At 46.2% G+C, this 15,235-nt stretch overlaps 1 protein-coding gene across 1 annotated transcript; it reads right to left on the minus strand.

The window, feature by feature from the left end:
• Nucleotides 1-1,301: 1,301 nt before the first annotated feature.
• Nucleotides 1,302-4,810, minus strand: LOC136550461 (pyruvate dehydrogenase (acetyl-transferring) kinase, mitochondrial-like). Its single transcript, XM_066542042.1, has 6 exons — nt 4,439-4,810; nt 3,273-3,537; nt 2,673-2,850; nt 2,267-2,414; nt 1,639-1,843; nt 1,302-1,507 (listed from the first exon to the last, which is right to left on the minus strand). The coding sequence occupies exons 1-6, from the start codon at nt 4,673-4,675 to the stop codon at nt 1,449-1,451; spliced, it is 1,092 nt and encodes a 363-aa protein (XP_066398139.1). The 5' UTR covers nt 4,676-4,810; the 3' UTR covers nt 1,302-1,448.
• Between the last annotated feature and the right edge of the window lie 10,425 nt (nt 4,811-15,235).

The following is a 15,235-nucleotide window of genomic DNA, read 5'->3' on the forward strand; positions in this document are numbered from 1 at the left end:
ATGATTGCATCGTGAGGTTGCATCGAGTGGTACTAGGTGATCGAGTTGTAAGCCGGTGGTGCTTGTTACTCTTGGAGGTTGCCACCTTCTAGACGGCTTGGTGGCTAGTTCTCCATCGTGAAGCACATAAGAAGATTATGCGGTGCTCCGGAGAAGGATTTGTGAGGGGTACCAGGCTCACCCCGCCGGAGCCACGAAGAGCAACACTAGTAGAGCGTGTTATTGAGTTACCCTCACTTGTGGGTAGGTTCTTGTGATGCCCAACGTATGGGCTTGGCGGGTGATGTCAATAAGCCGTCGAACCACCAAGTGAGCGATCGACACAACGGGGACTAGCGTGTTGGCAAGCACGTGAACCTCAGGATAAAATTCATCATGTCATCCTTGTCTTTCTGTTGGTTTGCATCCCCTTTACACAAGGTTGTCTTTACATTTCATACATTGTGCTTGTGTAGTTGCTCTTGTAATTAGTTAGCTTGTGTAGCTTGCTAGTTATCTTCTTGCTTGTGTAGCATAGAAGTAGCTCCCTTATGTGGCTAGTTTGGTTTTGGTAACCTTGTTAGTCATATTGCTTAGTTTGTGTAGCTAAGTAATTTGCGCTCTTTAATTTGACATTAGTTGCCTTGTTATTGAGCATTGCTAGTGAGCTTAGGAGCTTTGTTCTTTTGCTTACTAGTTGTGTAGGAGCTCTCCCGTGCTGAAGTACTAGTAGTATAGGTTTGTGTGACCTTACTCCTAGAATTAGTTAGGTGAGTTTTAGCTAGCCCGACACTTTAGTTGCTTGTTTAGGATCTTTTTAAGGTGCTTGCGAACTTAGATAGAGGGGTGTAGTCTTGGCTAGATCGATAGTTTCAATTCCGCATTTGTTTCGTTTAGCCAGCGTGATTAATTTTAGAAAAAACTATTTATTCCTCTAGTCCGTCATCTCGACCCTACAACGTGACAAGAGCACTTCTCCCCATTTACCATGCTGATTTCTGGGAGGCAGAGGGATCATACTGTTTTCTGAAAGCCCACGGAGGGATCGTACTTTTTTTCTGAAAGCCAGCAGAGAGATCATACTACATGGCAGAAGTAAGCAGGACGTAGCAGTGCTGTGTTCAAAATGCAGCAGAGCTGAAAGATGAAATCGAGGGGACTATAAACGTCACGTTTGTTTGGGCTGGTTTGGCTTATAAGTCATGGCCGAAAGTACTATTGGTAGATTTGGTATTAGAGAAAAATATTATTCGTTGGCTGATAAGCCATGGCTTATAAGCCAAATACGACCCGGCGAACAAACAGCTGGCCTGTTAGAACAATATTCGTAGACCAGCACTGGATTACAAGAAGAGCAGCATAATTACAAGAGAAGAGTGGTATTGGGTGGGGTGTGTGCGTGTGGGTGGGTCCGTGGGTGTGGGTGTCGGGTGGGGGGTGGGGGGGTGGGGGGCGGGGGGAATATGTCGTCAAGGCAAGGGCTCCTCTGAATCTCCCAGCCGTGACAAGTGGAGGTAAGCATCGGTACCTACACGACGGATAGAAACAGTAGTTATGTTCCCATGTCTGATACTCTGATGCGGACTGCAGAACATGGTTGAGTTGTTTAACGCTTGGATTGACTGGCTATTTACTGTATCAAGTGAAATATGGCCATACCGTATCCTTCCATTGAGATGATTTGCAAGTCGCCACCAAAATACCGAGCATAAAGCCGGCTGATTGGGAGCCCGAAACCATATCCGGCCATAGTTACTCCGAAATTAGGTCTATCTAGCTCAGGAGGATTCTTTGCAGTGCTATACAGATACGTGAAAATTCTTGGGAGGCCACTTCTTGGTATCCCGCCACCTTCATCACTAACCTGCGTTAGAAAGCACTCAAACTTCAGCACCACTTTTGTGCACAATTTAGTTTTCTTACAGCAATACATATAGTATCATATAGATCCACAAACTTAAACTAGCTATAGTTTACATGTAGTCTCTGCCATATCAAGAATGATATGTAGCACCAGACTTCATTTAAGTTACAATTAACTAATATAGTACTGCAAAGTATATATCAAATATCAGTGGCAAACGTCAGCGGAAGTTCCATCAAATTTAGTGAAGTTTGCAAATTTCCATTAAGTTCATTAGTATACTATTGCACTTGACAAATGACAGTGGAAGTTCCGTAAGTTTTGCTGGCCTTTACAAATTTTCAAATTGCAACTGTCATTAATAAATAGCTGTAGCTAGAATGTTGCCAACAATTCATGATAGGTGATGACAAAGACTACTACCTTGATAGTAACATCCTCTTCTCCATCAGCAACTATAATTCTAACTGGAGGAACATCTTTATCAGAATTCATATACCGTTCTTGCACTGCACGGAGAGAGTTCTTCACCAATTCAAATAACATCAGATGTAGGTGATGTGTGACATATCTGCATTTGATGAAGCCAAAAAGTTAGCTAATGTTTCATATTTTGTATTTGTTTGCTTTTCTCATCGAAGAGTAAGCCAATTAAAAGGACTAAAACAACGACGCAATAAAAATGTACACAGACAAATTATGTGATCTATAAGAGGCATCCAAATTGAATTCCAAAAACATTTTACGACATCACATTGGCAAACAAAATGATACAATCGCTAAAGATCCAAGTCCATAAAGGTAACTTACGAGAGACTACAGGACTTACGGAAATGTAAAATTTGGATCACCATAAATGTTAATATCTGGAGCTGATCCATATTCCCTTAAACAAATAGCACGGGCATCTTCACAAGCAGCTTGAGCCACCTGTATTGGGGATAATCTTGTATTAATGAGGCCTATGACACCAGAGGGTTGAGGATCATGCAAAGCCACATGCTGCCCTGAAATTAATCAAGTCCAAATAACTCAGGCCACATATCTAATAGCAACAGACGCTCAACTTTCCATTAATCATTTGACTTAGGCCCCACACATGGGGCCATGAAGATGCAGTTTCAGTTAAAACCATATCATATTTTACATGACCAAAAATCCCAAAGTATAGTTTAGCAACATATAAATGAGGCCAAAAAGGTGTGCTCAGTTTGATAGATTTACAGTGAACTTTTGGATATGTTACTATACTGCTTTCAGGGGGAAAAGTAGTATATGTTAGTACAGTAACTGTTATAAAAAGAAATAGCATATAAGAGAATATTTACCATAGCATATCCAAGAACTAAACTGGCCAAGAACAAAGTTGGCAGTAGATTTTACCCTTCATAAATTAAGCTCCTGACAAAGCAGTTTGAAGGTTGCGAACCTATCAGCATGCGGATGCCAATCCTTGACATGTACAATCGATCAAGGAAATCGTGGATCTGATCATCGAATTCAAAGGGAACCTTCCTTGAGTGGCCCAGTTCCTTCTTCAGCTGCTGCACTCCCAAAGCCATTGTTGGAACCACATTATTGTGCCGCATTTTGACCATATTGATCATCTGTGTGAAAGCGAGCTCGTCGTTCCGGCTCCTCACTTCAGGGAAGTATCTGATGTCGCGGAATGAGTCCAAGTACCAATCCCGCACCTTAATTAACAAATAAGAAATGGTTAACAGACCAAACATCAGTCCCACTCCCACAGCAGAATGGTCACATCGGTAATAATATTCATCTAGCTAGTTAACGAAATATCCCTTACTAATAAAATACACATTCTTTGCTGACTTAATAAAATACTCATTCTTTGCTGACTTGAGATATTGCGTTGACGAAGTTAGATAAAGGAGTTGAAGAACCCCACTCATCACCGAAAAAAAATGTAAGCAAGTCAGCAAGCAAGAATCTCTCAAAATTTACTTTTACAAAAGGAGGAATTAATGATTCCTTCTTATCACAACTTTTTATTGTTCCTACAACACATGCAACTATAATTTCGTAAGAACTAGGAATCGAAGCTAAAATCTACGAGTGGCAAGTTAGAATGAGATACTATGATTTGGACCACGAGTGGAATAGAAAGAAACAGACCTACAAACAAAAAGGAAAAAGAAGCAGCATCTACCCATAAATGAAGCACCTCTTCAGGATTATTCGGAACTAAAATCCTGCTAAGGATCCCTATCTGCTTCAGTTAATTAGGAACTAAACCAAAAGCTAATATCTGCTTCAGTTCATTAGGAACTAAACCAAAAGCTAATCACAGCGGGGCAAATAGTAAAGATACGTATCAGTCTATAAAAAAAAAGCACCCCAAATGAATCTCATGTAAAAGAAAGACCACCCCAGATGAATCATGAACTGAGGTGCGCCAAACCTGTGGATTCACCAGCTGGGCAACAAGGACAAATTAACAATCACGACAAGGGAATGGCCACCCAATCAAACACACGTACCGAGTAAAAACTAACCAAATCAATTCTGGGAGACAGAGACCAGAGACAGAGACAGAGACAGGGAGAAGCGTGGGAGGCATCCAACGAGGCGGACCTTGAGGATGGCGGGCTTGTTGGAGAGGCCGAAGGGCAGCGACTCGAGCTCGAGCGCGCGGCGCGCGAAGCGGATGGGGAGCTCCTTGTGCAGGAACTGCGCGGAGAGGAGCAGGTTGCGTGGGGTGGGGCGGGAGCCGAACTCCATCATGTACCGCAGGCTCACCCCCGTCTGCTTCATGCTCCCCCACCGCCCCACCTCCTCCGCCACCGCCCGCGCCACCGGCTCCGACGCCATCGTCACCCACTCCGCGCCAACTCTATCAGCCGGCAACCGCCGCAGTCACCGGTGGGAATTGGGATCAGCGAGCGAGCGAGCGAGGCGCCCAATCAAGGCTGCACGAGGACACACCAGCAAGGCGCACGGAGTGGAACCAAAATGGCGGAGCCGCGCCCGCGCTTATAAAGGCTGCCGGCCGGAGGCGGAGAAGGGATCTGTGGTGGGCCCGCTTGTCAGCGGGCCGGTGTGGCCGGTACCTCGTGATCTGGCTAGGCCCACTTGTCAGAAGGTGTAGCGGTTTGTGTGGACAGCATCCGAATCCGTTCCGTTGAAGCGCTGCATGCAGGGAGAGGAGAAGGAGACACTTGGCTTTGCTTATCCACGAGGATTCCGGAATAGATCCCCATGCTAATCACACCGCCAGCACGGCAGGCGCAGAACAGAACCTGGTAACTTGACTGGATCATATCATGTGCTTTCAGCGAACAATTCTCAGGACTTTCGCCAAAATTCGCCGAAAAAGGGTGTCCTGCTGGTGTTGAAATTTTTTGGCATCTGTGATTCTAAACGACTTCTGACAGGACTTCCCATACGTGTTTGTGTTAAAGATGGAATCGTAGTTAGTAGTAGATTAGGCTAGCAAAGAGTAGTGGTGGATCAGTGCTAATTAATCCCGGCCACAGCTAGCTAGGCTAGGGACGGTTAAGATCTGGAGGACGCTGTCGTCGCCGTCGCCGTCACCGTTCACCGACGACCACGACTCGTCGGGAGAATTTCCGGTGCAATGGCACTAGCGTCGCGCTAGCTACCAGGAGAATAAAGGAGTGCCAGACGATTCATTCTCGGCAACTAGTGGACAGGATCCATGGCTGGATACACACCACAAAGGCATTGCTCATGTAACAAAAAAATCTTACAAAACGACTAGCTAGTTGCCTTGCTTCGGGTGCAACATATGCATGGTCTAGTTTAGTTTCTCACTGGAGAGCGAGGATTAGATAGAGTTCTCTCCTTTGTCCTTTGTCCTCTGCTGTGAGCTGAGACAGTTACTCTGGGAGGAATTTGAGCCACAATAATCTTCTCCATGGAATCCATGCATGGTTAAATTTGAGTGCAGATAAAGATGGTGCCCTGATAGAATCTATCATCTGATCTCTGCGAAAGTAAATTAAAATGATTCGGAGGTTGTGTGCTGTACCCACTGGCGGAGCCCAGTGGAGGTCAAACTGGGCTCCGGCCCCCCCTTATCCGAGATAACTTTGCAGTACCAGTAAGAAAGATTGAGTGAAAAGATGTTGCATCTCCGCTCTAGCAAGACTGTATTTCTTTACGTGAAGTCTGCATCTCATCTGAGGCAGGGACTCCATGAGTGGCGGCGACTGCACACTACTCAATGTTCAAATGCTATACTAGCCGGTCGGAGACCAATACTAAGGTACCCGAAGAGGAGGAGATAATAACCATCAATATTGACTCATCCGAATAGTCAAGGGCGCAAGCTCCGCTTCGCCCGGCCTCTAGGAGAGGGCACCGCTTCGCCTAACCTTTGGGTCTGCGCTTCGCCTCGCCCGGCCTCTGGGGGAGGACTCTGCCTCGCCCCACCTTTGGGTTTACGCTCCGCCTCGCCCGACCCTAAGGCCGCGGGCTCCGCCTCGCCTGACCTTTGGGTTTATGCTCTGCCTCGCCCGACCCCGAGGCCACGGGCTCCGCCTCGCTCGACCCTTGGGTGTGCGCTCCGCCTCGCCCGACCCTTGGGTGTGCCTCACCCGACCCTTGGGTCTGTACTCCGCCTCGCCCGACCCTTGGGTCTGCGCTCCGCATTGCCTGACCCTTGGGTTTGCGCTCCGCCTCGCCCGACCCCGAGGCCGCGGGCTCTGCCTCGCCCGACCCTTGGGTATTCGCTCCGCCTCGCCCGATCCTTGGGTCTGTGCTCCGCCTCGCACGACCCTTGGGTTTGCGCTCCGCCTCACCCGGCCTCTAGGGGAGGACTCCGCCTCGTCCGACCCCGAGGCCGCGGGCTCCGCCTCGCCCGACCCTTGGGTGCGCGCTCCACCTCGCCCGACCCTTGGGTCAGCACTCCGCCTCGCCCGACCCTCGGGTATGCGCTCCACCTCACCCGACCCTTGGGTTTGCGCTCCGCCTCGCCCGACCCCGAGGCCACGGGCTCCGCCTCGCCCGACAAAGACCCATACCATCGCCAACCACTCCAGGTCCAAGCGTATGGGCCTGAGTCAAAGCTCTGACACCAGGAAAGAGACCGTCACGCCCCGATGTAACCCATGGCCTCGACGGGTCATACCGGAGGATTCACATCAAGAACAGCGTCGAGCGTAGCGGTGCTGTTCTGCCTAACCCCCGTACGAACACTGACGGACGCATCAGTTCACCATGACGTTCGCCAGGACGGAGTGGAGCGCCATGACCGGCATATGACGCATGTGCATGGCACCAGTGACGGATAGGACCACGACTTGAAGCCGTCCCTGTTGACATCTACAGGGGCGGTGGGGCCCGCATGAAGGAGAAGGACCCGGCGATCCTGAAGGACTTCTTCTCCCTCTTTCTCTCTCATTCTCCTCTCTTCCTCCACTGTAACCCGTGCTTTTCCTTTGCCTATAAAAGGGAAAGCAGGGCCTCCCATTAGAGGCATTGGACCATCGCAACACAACACACCGATAGGGACTCGAATCCATCGAACCCCGAACCAATCAGAACACACAAGCACACAGCTGAGAGGCGACCGAGCTCTCGACATCTGTTCACTCCTTTCACCAGAGACTTGGGACATGTCCCTCTCTCGACCGTTTGTAACCCCTACTACGAACTTTCAGTGCTAGTAACACAAGCAGCAGCAACGAACTAGACGTAGGGATATTCTGTCCGAGCCAGTATAAACCTCGTGTCCTCTTAGCACACCATCCAAGCCAGACGCACAATATTAGAAATTTACTAGTCAGTGACAACTCGAAACACCGACACTAGCTTACTCAGAAATGGCATGATTGCATGATATGTTCAATTGGCGTGATTGATGAATTTTCTAATCCTCTCTCTCGTTTTTTAGTCGTGGACCTGATATACTCAAATATGGCACTAGTTTAATATTAGCATCAAATTTTAGTTGAGACTAAATTCGTAATGGTTCTATCATTTTAAATTATATTACAAGTCTGCTACTTTCTCACTAATAAATCTGTAATGGTAATTTAACAACCCCCCCCCCCCCCTCTCCCTAATTTTTAGTCATGCTCCGCCACTGGCTGTACCTAATGACAGCGGCCTCCACGCGAAGAGAGAGAGAGCTCCAACCATAGAGCACATGAGCAAGACCACAAGTTCATCTTTTTGGTTCTGTAGAGTTCCAGACATACCGCGTCCTAGAAGAACACATCTCACTCAAGTCTTGTTCACTACCATCGAATTAGGTAAGCAGATGCATCACACCGAGTACTGGCCACAGTTGATTAATAATGAACAATTAAAATAGCAACAACCTGTGCTCTATCCCTTTGAGACAAAGATCTATATGATGTTTATCTTAAATGGATTGATATTTAATTTGTGAAATGATCGAGATGTCGCCTAGAGGGGGTGAATAGACAAAATCTTGCAATGTCTCATGGTTAGTATGTGGGGGTTAGCTCTCGAAGGTCTTGAGATCGAAGCTCAGGTGCCCTTGTAAATTTGTTCCCTCAAAAAAGAGAGGGGGTAAATAGGCGTTTATGAAAATTTACAACTCAAAATGCGAAAGCCTTTAGAAGGTGATTTCCAATTGCTATCATGTGTGATATTTGTCGCTATCCAGAAACCGTAGAAGAAAAATATTTCCATGGTGGCATACCAACACCAAATTAATCATCTATTTATTCTCCCCTTGATACAATGGCACGGAAAATAACCTAGAAACTAGCATAAATAAATAGTTTTCAAGCAACAATCTCAAATCAAATATGTCTCCGAATAACAATCACGTGCATTTTCTGTTTCAAATGCAACGGTCTAAACTTTCAGTTGACACCAATATGGTAATTAAATCCATTGTAGCTATACAAAGATCATCAGTTCATCTATCAGCCATTGCTAGCAAATCCAAAGACATATAAGAAGAAACAATTGCCTCCATATGATTATATGAATGAGTTAGATTAGCAACTACAGTTATCCAACAACAAAAACTAGGCCCTGTTCGCTTGAACTTATCAGCCTGAACACAACTAATACATTCCAAAATAACTCGGATTCTAACATCTTTGACTTATTAGTCATGGTACAGTGTTTTTCTCTCACAACAAATTAGCGAACAGTATTTTTCAGTCCGGCTTTTCAGCGAAGCGAACGGAGCATAAATGGCAATTTCAAAACTGTCATACCACTACTGGAAACCGCACTATCCCTATGTGCACAAAAAACTTCAAGAGGAAAGGAAAAAAACTATCAAAGAAATCAATTACGTTGGGCAACCAACAAGCAAATCCCATCAAGGATAGATCGACAGAGAAATAGATTTTTGCCTATGGATTTCTAGACTGAAACTCCATCTCTGACGGTAATTTTTTGACAGTGGGTTGATAGAATATCTTAGTATCATCAGGTTTTGAAGACCCTCAATAATCGTCAGGTTATTTTTTCCCCTGAAGGGTTACCGTTAGAGATAGTTCAAAATTCTTTATGCATTCTATAAATAATAAGGTTTGTGACTTGTTGAAACTCTAAGGAGGTAGTAATCGGAGTACATAGCAAAATCCCACTATAAAAACTAATCACACACAAAGAGATATATTTTGGTTTCCATGCGACGTAGAAGAGCTGTAGCCTCTAGAGGAGTACGTACATCCATTGTTCGATGATAGAAACATGACAATTAATTCCACTTCACTGTCGTCGAGTAATTAGACAAGGATAACGCATCACTGCCTTATTAGTTCTAATTAACGAAGGAGAATACAACCTCCACGGGTTATGCCTACGCATATAAATGCGTACGGTTGGAGTAATAATAATCCAACGCAGGTTACTCTAGCTGCAACCGGGATGGAACCGCCTCATGGTTCTTGAGCAGACACAGTCACACAGCTCATGCTCATCAGCTCGTGGATCTGTTTTTGCATAAAAGGTGTGCACCTAAAGATGGGATAGCGTTGAACTATGTACGTCTCAAAATGTATTTTTTTTTCATATAACCCGAAGAAGAAATAAATGGGTAGAGTGCTAAACTGCTAACTGCTGTGTGTGCAGCCCAGCCATTATGGAAAACCAAGGCAGGCAAGGCAGGGCAGGAAGCAGACAACAAGACAAGGAAGGGTAGGGAAAGGGTTTGAGAAGACATGAAGGAAGCCCTCCATCAAATCAAATCACAGCCATTATCCTAGATCTCGGCGGTTGCTTTCAGGGTCTTGTTTAGATTGATGTTAGGAATCAGTATTTTACACTGTAGCATTTTTGTTTGTGTTTGATAATTATTGTCCAATCATGACCTAACTAGGCTTAAAATATTCGTCTCGTAATTTACAATCAAACTGTGTAATTAGTTATTTTTTTATCTACATTTAATACTTCATATATATGTCCAAAAATTTGATGTGATATAGAGTAAGTAAAAAAACTTAGAATCTAAACAAGGCCCAGACGAGGGTTTGGTCGCCTTAGCCCTGGGCCATGGAATTATTGGCTAGCTGGTCCCACGGCCTAGCGGTGACGTGGAGAGCCCAGAGGCACATCTGCTCGGACAGTTGGTACGAGCCATGGGGCCGCCTACCCGCGCGTCCTTGTTTAGTGGGTCGGAGACTCGGAGCAGAGGCGCGTGGATAGATGGGTCGGAATCTCTTGTCCGACTCCGACGCGTCGCCGGTCGGTCGCCGGAGCCAGCTACGCGGCGGCGGACTGGAGCTCAGCTGAGCTGAGTGATTGGAGCGAGCTTAATCACTCTTGTGAGTTGCATGCGACTGTGCTGGCCGCAGACCGCAGTACGTGTACTGATTATTATTGAATAATTAGGAGATCAATCATGGCTGAGACCTGGATTACTATCAGAGAGAGAGAGATGACGTGCGTGAAATGCAGGCAAGCTGACGTGCCTGTTCTTTTGTGCCCACAGTCCACAGACCCAAAAAAAACAATCTTTTTTTTTCCGAGGAAGAAAGAAAAAGAAAAGAAACTACTCGTAGCTGGGATGCGATTATGCGAAATGCGATGAGAGAGGAGTTCATTCTAGTACGATTTGCATGGGTTGCGTGCGTTGGGCGCTTCCGCGCTTGGATGTGCATAGCAAGACAGGTATCCTATCGTGGTCCAATGCCGAAAGGTAGGAATCATGGAATCAGCCTGTTCGCTGTTCGCTTACTTATATACGATCGTGAATTATAAGTTGAAATAGTATTTTTTTTACATCAAATCAGTCAGCAGTAAATAATCCACGATCATTTACGATGAAACGAACGGTGTGGATCGACAGGGGCAACATGCTTCCCATCCGATTCGTTGTTCCACCGGAACAAGCTAAGGCCGCGTTTGGATCGACAGGCAACGTTAATAAGCATGTGCATGGCATCATCTAGTAGAAGAAAAAAAACTTAGCTAGTTGACGCATGTGCACGATAAAAGCTTACGCGGCGGATGGATGGATAAAGCTTATGATTATGAATGCATGGTACGTGGATGGATGACTAGTTAATTAATATAATTGGATTGATATATCACTCCTGGACAGAGACTAGAGTACCATGATTTTATTTATTTAATTAATTCAGGCAGATAGATGCATCATGGACAAGTCCAAATTGCAATTGGAGATGACGTGGAATGCTACATTATTGTGTTATTATCTATAAATAACCTGCTTCCTATGTTTGATTGAATAAATGAATCGTCTGTTTTCCTTCCTTCTCTTCCCTCCTCTGCCGTGCTCTGCTTCCCCGGCAGAGGACAGGAGGTTGAAGAAAGAGCCTGCTCTGCTCAACAGGTGGGAAAAGGGAAGAGTAGAAATCCTTTGGGCATCCGCATCCATCTTCGCCTTGTCCTCCTCGTTCCTCACATGGTTCGTGAAGCAGCGATTTTTTTTCTTACTTTCTTTCATTTCGTTGTGACGACCGGGGATGAGAAGTCACTGCTAGTAGTGCAGGTGGCGAAATATTTCGATAGATCACCAGTTAATAAACTAGAGATAATTACATCTCGTCGTTTTAGCTGGCGACAGAAGATGTATGTTTTCACTAATAATAATATAATATATATATATATATATATATAACTTTTGATCCAGACAATTTTTTAATATAAAAACCATCAATTTTAAACTAGAGATAATTAGATCTCATCGATATTTGGGCCGCTTTCTGCCTGATGGATCGGGCCTGATCGCCGCAGTTGGACAGGAGGGCCGATTCTCAAGCCGCACCGGCCCAATCGCCCGGAGCAGCTGGATTGGATTTGGGATCGGATCGCTTTGTTAGTCAGTTGTCCTATCACCGGCCCATTCACCTCCACGGAAGTGATACAAGAGGATGTCTCCCACCCACCCACCCGTCCCGCCCCCTCTACCTGATGACATCGCCGCCACTCCTTTCCCCGAACCGATCTGCCAACCAAGCCAAACCTAGATCTGTGCTCCTCAGGTGCTGATCTACTGATCCATGGTAGTTTCGCCGACAACCAACCATCCTTGGGAGTGCTGCAAGCTCCAGTGTGTGTGGGGTCGTGGTCTGCATCGGCACCGGAAACTACGGCTGTCTCCTCTTCCCTCTCCCCCCTCGCACCCCCGTTCCATCCGGGGCGTGGCTCAGAGGGCCAGCCCAAGTTCCAACGTTGGACCAAGGGCTTCGTCGACTTCTCCGCCAATGAATGCTACGATGAGGCGAGTTCACCGAGGGATCCCACCTACCTCGACGTCGCCCGCCGATAACCACGTTTGGCTTCGCCACCGCCTGTACGAGTTCAGCTATGCTCTGTCGTGGTCACCGACAGCGCAGCCATGGGGATGAGCGGCCGAGTCGGTGGCGGCAAGGCGGCCGGGCAAAGCAGACGCCATCGACCACGTCCTCGGCTTATCCATGGGCTACCTATCTGCAGCAGGCTCCCGGTGCACCAGCGTCTTGGCCCGTAGTGCAGCGCGTCGGTGCCTGACATTTCTCATCAGCGTCCACAACCTCACTTCCCGGCCGCGCATGTGCCTCGCCAAGGGCCCAACGTCGACGCTATAACACCCTAGTGTTAAGCATTGCATTTGGCACTTGCATTTCATGAGCACAAGCATCATCCAAGCATTCATGAGCATGAGCATATGAAATTTCATCTTATTCTTTATATATTATCATATGTGATGTTGATTATATACATGCATATGCTTGTGATCATGTGTGACCAATGCAAGAGATGGTTTTAGGGTCACAAAAACACCTTAGATATATCTAGAATAGTAAATGGAACAATGTTTGTATTCATGACATGGACCAATTTTGCTTCTAAGTCCTAGTTTACTCAAAATGTAATTTTTCATTATGCTAGTTTGACCAAAGTTGAACAGTAGCTTAGAGTGTTTACATGGCAGTGCACCCTTAATAAAAGGTGTAGCTTATCTTATGGGTAACAAACTTTATTTAAGGGTTATGAGCTAATTCAGTGCCTAACATAGTCAAAACATAGCTCCAAAGTAGCAATCAAATGTTGTTTAGGGATTTAGAAATTTTTCTAAGTCTAAGAACTGATTTACGGATTCAGATACCATACTTTGAAGCTTTGCAATTTGAAAATCAGCTCGAATTAGACCAAGCTCATTTAAAAAAAATTAGAGATCACGTGTAGCTCTACAATTTTTAGTAATGGGTTTTTTGCTAACTCGCTACGGATTAGGGGTACTAATGGCTCGAACTCGTGCTGTCAGTCGACCTGATGGCCAGGTTTGAACTGGGCGCCGCACGCCATCGTGGCCAACCGGCGTCAGCGTGTGCGCGCCGCGTGTCGCTGCTCACCTGTCCTTGCATCACCGTGTCAAGAGGGAGAGTGAGCCGGCTGCTCCTCATTCCCATTCACTCGCACTCACCCTCGCTCTCAGTCGCTCTCTCTCTCTCTCTCTCTCTCTCTCTCTCTCTCTCTCTCTCTCTCTCTCGCCCACGCACGCAGAGCAAGCAGTAGCGCCGTTGTCGCCATCGCCGCGCGCCTCCATCACCATCGCTGCACGCCTCTATCGTGCTCACACGCCACCACCGCAGCCTCGCCGTTCAATCCATCACGCGCATAGCTCCGCTGTGACTTGCTCCACTTCCTCGAGCCGCTAACGCCATCGTTCGTGCAAAGGTAAGGTCGCATTACGCCGCTGCCGTTGCCACCATGGTTGTGGTGTGTCGCCGAGCTTGAGCTCGCCACGACCGGCACTAGCTAGTCCCCGTCTTCTCCCTCTTATGCTTGTTTCCGTGTCGCCGTGAACTCTAGTAATGTACCCTATGATGGAGACTATCCACCGGTTGTCGTCTTATCAGAACGGCACCTCACCACCACCGTGCTCGTGCCGCCGTGCTACCATGCATATGGTCAGAGCACACCGCCGCTCTACCGTAGCTTAGACCTAACCCTAGATCTCTGCTAGGTCACCACGAAGCTATAGCCGTGCTCGCCCGAGCACGCCATGGCCGGGGATGGCCTGAGTGCCACCGCACGCCTTCGCCGAGCCACCATTAGCGCCGCCACCATAGCCAATCACCGTTAGAGGTCTAATGACCTACCTCATTCAATGCGGGATGTTGAGGGAAACACGACGGTGGTGACCGTACCACCGGAGACCTCACCATCGGCGAGCTACGGCCAATCAAAGCGTCGCCCTGCTTTTGTGTGTATGACATGTGGGGTCGCATTGACTGTGGCCCCCCGCTGTTAGTGCCTCCGGGTGCACTGGACCGGGTGCACCTAGCTGCTGGCCCGATTTGAAATTTGATTTTCTTTATATATTTTCAAAGATTTTGTAGCAAATTTCAAAAATTTATATCTTGAGCTAGGAGTGTCCAAATGAGGTGATCTAAATTTTGCTAGATTCATCATGAAGTGTAGTATTTGATAAAAATATGCAACCTACTATTTGAGATATTTTTCTAGGATCATTAAATTAAGCTAGTAAAGTGCTTTTAAAATAGTTTCTATCTTGTAAAATGCATAACTTGAGCTAGAGAGGTGCTAAAATTATGATTCCAATTTTGTTAGTCTTGTGTTCATATGCTCTAGCTAGAAAAACTACTAAACCTACAGTAGGCATACTTGGAATATGGTCTTCCTATTTAATCTTAAATAATTGCTAGTTTCTAGTGAAAATAATTAGAGTAAAAATACATAACTTATGATCATACAAATTTTTACGTAGTGTTCTTATGCTAGGATAAATGTAATAAAAATATTAAATATGTTGTTTGACACTTTCACTAGGCTAAACTATTTTTGCTAAAATAAGCCTATGTAACTTATCATTTTTGTAGAGGTTGCTATACTTATCCAAATGGTATGAAATTTGTATAGTAGACTATTGGGGTCAGATGTAAGCTACTTTAATTTTCTTAGAATTTAGTGAGCATTAGAAATATTTATCCTTTAAATCACCTT

The sequence above is a fragment of the Miscanthus floridulus genome, chromosome 4 (assembly GCF_019320115.1).
Source record: "Miscanthus floridulus cultivar M001 chromosome 4, ASM1932011v1, whole genome shotgun sequence".
NCBI classification, from domain to species: Eukaryota; Viridiplantae; Streptophyta; class Magnoliopsida; order Poales; family Poaceae; genus Miscanthus; species Miscanthus floridulus.